Source organism: Onthophagus taurus, chromosome 7 (genome assembly GCF_036711975.1).
Source record: "Onthophagus taurus isolate NC chromosome 7, IU_Otau_3.0, whole genome shotgun sequence".
Lineage (NCBI taxonomy): Eukaryota > Metazoa > Arthropoda > Insecta > Coleoptera > Scarabaeidae > Onthophagus > Onthophagus taurus.
In genome coordinates, this window is record NC_091972.1 from 7,846,718 (window position 1) to 7,854,000 (window position 7,283).

The 7,283-nt window shown below is 30.6% G+C and overlaps 1 protein-coding gene and 1 pseudogene across 2 annotated transcripts; both read left to right on the plus strand.

Moving 5' to 3' along the window:
* The first annotated feature begins 134 nt into the window (after positions 1 to 134).
* Positions 135 to 1,679, plus strand: LOC111422884 (protein C3orf33 homolog). 2 transcript variants are annotated; one of them, XM_023056144.2, is made up of 5 exons: positions 135 to 225; positions 382 to 484; positions 565 to 624; positions 680 to 988; positions 1,260 to 1,679. In XM_023056144.2, exons 2-5 carry the CDS (start codon positions 407 to 409, stop codon positions 1,557 to 1,559), a joined length of 747 nt encoding a protein of 248 aa, XP_022911912.1. In that variant the 5' UTR covers positions 135 to 225; positions 382 to 406; the 3' UTR covers positions 1,560 to 1,679. The 2 variants fall into 2 exon arrangements, with proteins under 2 accessions (XP_022911912.1, XP_022911913.1); XM_023056145.2 differs by having other exon boundaries at positions 218 to 318.
* A 3,324-nt stretch (positions 1,680 to 5,003) lies between these two features.
* LOC111422845 (adenosine deaminase 2 pseudogene) lies at positions 5,004 to 6,560 on the plus strand (annotated as a pseudogene).
* The last annotated feature ends 723 nt before the right edge of the window (positions 6,561 to 7,283 follow it).

Consider the following 7,283-nt stretch of genomic DNA (forward strand, 5'->3'; position numbering starts at 1 on the left):
CTATCCAAATAACCAATAATTATAAAGGACTAGAAATCTATAATGATTGTTTTATTAAACTATTGGTTTAGGTACGGCTTTGTAACGTTGGATACGAATTTAGCCGTTATACAGCCGTACATAAGAATTACGTCGATACGTTATCTTAAGATTTATTTTATTTTTATATTTTTGAAGAGACACACACACCCATTTATGTGAAATAAAATTTGCAATTAAACTTGGGTAAGACTTCGAAAGTATTCTTTGAGTTAGATGATAAAGTAATCAAACATTTGTGACATAAATGACATAAATTCTAACCTCGAAAATACTTCTGTAACGTTTATTCTTAGACGCAAAGATTTATTTATAAAACCAATTGACGTTAGTTTTTTTTAGTGTTTTTCGTCAATACTTTTTAAAAATGTCGGAGAATCAAGGTGAAGAAACGTTATTTAATAAATACAGTAACTTAATGAATAGGAAGATTAAAGGGGTTGAGGTAGGTAAAAAAAATCTAACCTAAAAATGTTTTTAAACCCTCAAAACATTATTTTTTTTAAATAAACAATTTTTTTTTAGATTGGCTGTTATTCAATCGCTCTTCTAAGTTTAACTTATGCATTAAGAAGAGTTCGACCGGTAATTTAAAAAGAAATCCTTAAATAATCCATTTATTTTATTGATTGGTTTTTAGTTTAGTAGATTTAAGAAGCCAAATGATATTCCAAAGCGTTTTATAAAAGAACGGCGAGAATTAACTGGAATTGTGGAACGCATAGAACCTAATGGAGCTCTCTTAATGATAAATCATCAGCCTTTAATACCTTTATTAGGCTCAAAAACAACGGAATTACCTAGTAAAATAGCTGGGGTTGAATTATCAGGTCATGCAATAAGTTGGCTTCAAACTTTAGTTGCTGGAAATCGGGTTACTTTTGTACCTGTGAAAAAAGAAAATCAATTCGTTGAGTGCCAAGTAAAATTAGAGCAAATATCACCCAAAGTAAGCCTAAATTCAATTTTTGAACTTTTCTCAATAGATGTATTTTATTTTAAGTTCTAGAGATATTTTTAATAGATTCAAAACATTTAATTCAATACTGATGAAGTTCCTGAAGATGATTTGTAAAAATCGAAACCAGTAGAACTTAAAATAAAATACATCCATTAAGAAAAGTGCAAAAATTGAGTTTTATTAAATCTACAAGATGGAAAAAGATAACGATAATAATATCTAATTTTTTTACTAAATTAATTAATTGAAATCATTTTAGAATGAAGTGAAAATGCTTGATCTTGGATCTAGTTTGGTACAAATTGGTTTTGCAAAAGTAGTAGAAAAACCACTTTCAAAGAAAGATCCAGATTATGGGTATTACATGAAACTGAAAAATGCAGAAGAAATTGCTTTGAAAAAACAAATGGGAATGAAGTATTATATTAAACCTACCAAGTTAATTTTGCTGACAATCTGGACTCAATTAGAGAAAATTATAAGGAAAATGCTTCAAAGTTCTTCTCGCAATCAAAAAGCTTTATCAAATAAAAAAGTTCCTAAAACTATGACAGCTTAAATGGGATATTTTTTTAATTTTTAATGTATTATTTTTTTTCTTATTTCTTAAACTTTGATATGTTATTAACATGTGTCGCAACGTGTAACCTTTTATATTAGTATACGCTTTGGTATTAAATATTATTATTAATTTTATGGTCATGAAAACTTCTGTGAAGGGCTTTTTTTTCTGTTTCTAACGACATAAAGTACTTATGGACTAAGTGTTCACTGTTAATGTTCAAAAACGACTAATATTGTTGAGTAATAAAAGTACTTTATTTTCTTATTACTTTTTTTGTAATGATACCTATAATTTATCCTTAAAAATCTCATTTAGTTTTTATTTTACATTTTTCAGTGATTTGACAAAAAATTAAACTAATGTTCATGGAAGATTTCTTGGAACCTAACCGAACTTATAATTAGACTTTATAATACTATAGCTGTTGAATCAACAGGTTATAAATCTGACCAGTGCATTTCTTCTGGGTAGGTTCCTATAATAAATAATTAATCCCTTCATTTTATTTATTGTTTATTTTAGTACATTTAAGAAGCCAAATAATATTTCAAAACATTTTATAGAACAAGACGATTATTAACTGGAATTATGGAACACATAGAATTCAATGAAGCTCTTTTAATCATAAATCATCAGCTTTTAATACCATTATTAGCCTCAAAAACAACGGAATTACAAAGAAAAATAGCTGGAGTTGAATGATCAAATCATCCAATAAGTTGACATCAATCTTTAGTTACTGCAAATCGGGTCACTGTAAAATGAGATAATTCTTTTCAAACACTTTTTCAAAAAACGCAGGCTTAATAACTGAATTAACAGCTTCTGAACCTGATCAGTGAATTTATTCTGGCTAGGTTCTTGTTTTAAATATTTTATGCAATGTGTTGTTTAATTAGTTTTTAGGTGAGTTATATTAACGCTTATTAAATTAAATATAATTTATTAAAAAATTGTATTTTCAGTAGGTAAAGGAATTATCAGGAATTTTGTTCATATTTTCCGAAACCGGAAATGTGGAAAATGAAAATAAAAGAAAATGTTATTTTTAACATTAAAAAAAACAAAATAATTGGATACAAACCAAAATATACTCATATCCTTAAAATAGATGATGAGGCAAAACGTTTGGACTTTTGTTCGTATACAACATTATAAAAAATAGAAAATGCAAAACATAATATCGTTAGATGATGCATCATTTACCATGATTGAGGTCCTATCAACTCAGAATTGTCAATTTTAATCGATTTGTGCTATTTGTTACGATAGTTTTATTGGCGATTACTTTTTAGATGGTAATTTAGGCTATTATTAAGATTTTTCAATCCACTATCGATTGTGAATTTGGAGAAAAGGGCTGACTTGTATTTTCAACAAGAGGGATTGCAGTCTACATTCGACGACTTAATGAGTCATTTCTTTAATGAATTGTTTTGAAAGAGGAAAAGAGATAGTTTACAGATAGTGAATCACTACTATGGCAAACTCTTATTCATACAATTCAAGCAATTATTGTGTTTGTTAATGTGTGATAATGTTTTGCCTGGATTATACTCGCAGTTTACGACTACAGTATATAGGAAGTTACAAGGAACCCATTTCTTTTGAATAAATCGGTACCGACAAATGCGAGTGTTTTAATAAAGGCTCGACTTGAGAGTGTGAGAGAGTGAAAAAAGAGTATGTTTGACTCTTTAAACGAGCTTGTTGGTTGAATCTTCACGGCAAAGAATAGATAGAAAACGAAAGATAAAAAAGCAAAGTGTTTTAATTCAAGTTTATTTTAAATTGGTGTCGGAAGATGGAAACGGAGTGGAACGTTGTAGTTAATGAAGAAATTATCCTTACACAGTATTCGTATAACTGCGTTTTACATTTAAACATTTTCAAAATCTACTACTTAAATCCTGGTGAATTCATTATTACATTTGAACTGAAGTACAATTTAATTAATATTTAATCTGTATAACCAAAATTATCAAATGGAAGAATCATAGAACATTTTTAGAGATAGCGTAATCTCGAGTATAAATAAAAAATAGAAACGCATAGATAACGAAAAATTGAAGATAACAATTTTTGTTACATGTGTAACTTTCTGTAATCTTTACTTCCTGTAATTTCAGCTTCCAAACATCGAAGAATTTCCGTTGATATTTTTTTTTATACAAAGTTTAATCTTGTTTGATTTTTAACTTTCCGATTTTCTTTTTAAATCGAACACCCTTAACGATACTTTTTACATACTAAATGGGTCGGGTTCTTCGCAACCAGGGACCCGTTAACGAACCGAATTCCGCGCAAATGACAATGCCCCCGGCTGCATTTCGATCCGGTCCGCCCCATTTTCTTATTATCATTACTAAAAGTGCCCCCGATCCGACCAATTCTACACGTTCCAAAAACGACACGGCAAAAGGAGACGAAAAACGAAAACGATATCGTTTTCTTCTAGTCATTTTCTCTCGTTTTCCTTTAGTCGTCGTCGTCGTGTATATAGATGGGGAGGACAGTAAAAACGAATAGCATCGAGGTTTACTACTGCATGATATTCGATATTGCCAGCCTTACGTGTTTTCTGTTATGGTTTCATGGCGGTATTTTTTTATTGTATTTTATTATGTTTAATGTTTTTAGATTATATATAAATCGATTTATGATTTTTTTTGAAAACGGTTTGTTGTAATAAAAGGTATAGGGTAGGGTTGGGTAAGGTTTGTGTTTGCATTAAAATGGCGCCGTTTTCATTGTCCTCGGACGACGGACGGATGCTTTGGCGGTGGTCGCAAGAACGGGAGCGGAGTATTTAAGATCCATTGTATCGGTAAGTGATATGAATGGTTTTGTGATGACCCAACAATGGCTTCGTCACTCCCCCGTCCGTCTTCTCACCCTTTACGAAGCCGGAGAAGCTCCCTATTGTTTGCCGATCTTTACCGTCACCCGTCTTTTCATTCCTTCACTCAATCGATTTTTGTTATCAATATTTATTAAGCAAATAGTTCCCTTTTCTTTTTTTTAACACCATTATACACAACATCCACACCCATTTCAACTTATGCCATTAAATTACCACCCCTCATCTAAAAATAACATCGATATTATTCCCGGTGGCATTTGTTAATTGCCTTTTATGATGGATCGGTTCAGGGTAACTCTTTTTTTTTTAATTTGAAAAACCACCCTCGTTCGTCATAAATTAATTGTCATCCTATTTTCATGGGTTGAATTGTTGAATTAAAATCATTTCTTATTTTTGTTTTAGATTTAATTTGAAACATTAAAATATTGATGAACAACAAACAAGAGATAAAAGTAAAAAAGAGTGATAAATCCTGTATTAAATTTCAAGTTATAATATTTGTAACATAATCAATTCATTACGATAACATTATAATCTGTTTTAATTTATTTCGACTTTTGTGCTCTGACGTTTTGTAACTAAGCAAAATTCTTATTTCGGTGAATCCCCGAGACAACCACAACCGAGTGAACGACCTTGTTACGATGCGCACGGAGATTTTAGTCGTTTTGTCCATCGCTTCTCTACAACGCACATTTTCAATGGATAGTTATTGGGAAAAACGTAATGATTTGATTGAAAAAGAACGTTTTTTATCATTGGGTGGTGATATAAAGTTAAGTGAACGTGAATTGATGTTAAACGAACGTTTGTTAAGGTTAAAAGAAAAGGAGTTAAATGAAATAAACTGTCCGGCATTTTCTCAATTCGTTGCCGTTCACCGCGAAATAGAAAATAATAGTGACGTGTTTAAGTGTTTGAAAAGGTTACCGAAAGGCGGTTGTTTACATGTTCATTTATTCGCTTCAGTTTCATACGATTACGTTAAAGAATTGTTAAAAAGAGAGAATTTATTTTTATTTTGCGACGAAAACGAACGGTTAAAGTTTAAGTTTTTGGACGAGGAATATAAAAAAGACTGTGATCGCGTGTCAAAGAAATTGAAAGAAAAAGATTTTGATGAGTGGCTAGAAAATAATTTGGTATTAAATCGTGATGATATAACCAAAAATTTGAATGAAACTTGGAATAAATTTAAGAAAATCTTTACCTTAACATATGATTTATTTACTTACGTTGGAGTTTTTGAAGATTACGTTTATGAAATTTTAAAGGAACATTATGAGGACAATGTTTTATATTTAGAAATTAAAGCACCTTTCGTTTATTTATACGAATTAAACGGAACTACCCACGACGAAGAATTTTTCATAGACTCATTGTATAAAGTAAATAACAAATTTAAGAAGGATCACCCAGATTTTATTGGATTTAAATACATCTGTGCTTTTTATCGCAACTTAACTCAAGAAACTTTGACACAAAATTTATCTACATTAAAAAAATTAAAACTGAAATATCCCGATTTTGTAATCGGTTTTGATCTCGTTGGATTCGAGGGAGACGCTCCGCTAACAACAAACATAGAAACCATCAAAAATATCGGAATCGATTTTTATTTCCACGCCGGTGAAACGAACAATTTTGGAGATAACATCGACGAAAATCTTTTAGACGCGATTTTATTAGGAAGTAAACGCATCGGACACGCTTTTTCACTACCAAAGCATCCGCAATTACAAAAAATCGTTAAAGAAACTAACACGGCTATAGAAGTTTGCCCCATTTCAAACCAAGTTTTAAAACTAATCAGCGATTTACGAAACCATCCGGCAGCAAATTTTATCGCTTCCGGTTTGCCTGTTGTAATTTGTAACGACGACCCAGGTAATTGGTTCGCTAAAGGATTATCCTACGATTTTTATATGGTATTTATGGCGATGACTCATCGTAAAAGTGGATTGGAATTTTTGAAAAAGGTTTCTTGGAATTCTATTCAATATAGCGGGATGAATGATGATGAAAAGAGAGGTGCTTTTGTTATATTTGAGGAAAAATGGGAAAAATTTATAAATGAATCGATAAATCTTTGAATTTTTGTAAATTGGCAATAAATATGTAATCTTTGAGATTTGTTTTCTTTTAAGTACCAATTTTTGTTATATTTTCTTTATTTTTTGTATTTTCAAATTGTTTTTTAGCCCCATCTGTGAATATCTAGCACAATTATTCGAAAATGTTATAGCTCACTTCCAATAATGATTTAAAACTGTTATGAAAATCTCTAATAGGTTTTAGAACCTTTTCAAATTAAATCGATTTAATTAAACTTTAATAATCGTACCGATTACAAATCATACTGTTATAATGATGTGAGTGCTAAGTTGTACAACTGATTTTATGCTGAGTAACGAGACTGCTATATTTATGTGTGTGTTGTAGGCAACACAACTTGCATCTACCTCTTTTTCCTATCATCATTAGGTTTATTCCAACTATACAGTTTTTACCTATTCGTCCCGGTAAATGTCGATATGTTGAATATCTTTCTGTGTCCCTTCCGTTATAGATTTAAAACTTGCTGCCATAGCACTCGATTCTTTGTGGCACTCAGAGTAACATGTTTTTTTGGGTAAAACAACGACGGCGCTCATAATTTCCTTTTTCAAGAAAAGCTTCAATAATACAAGTTTTGCACTACGTTCTGTAGTATCCATTAGCATTAACAACTTTTGTTTACCACTACAAACTTTTGACGCTTTAGCTTTCTTCCGCGCATGTTCATCCATGTACAAAAAAATATATTCAAATTGGTAGTTGTATACAACTAGGTACAAGTTATTGAAAATTTG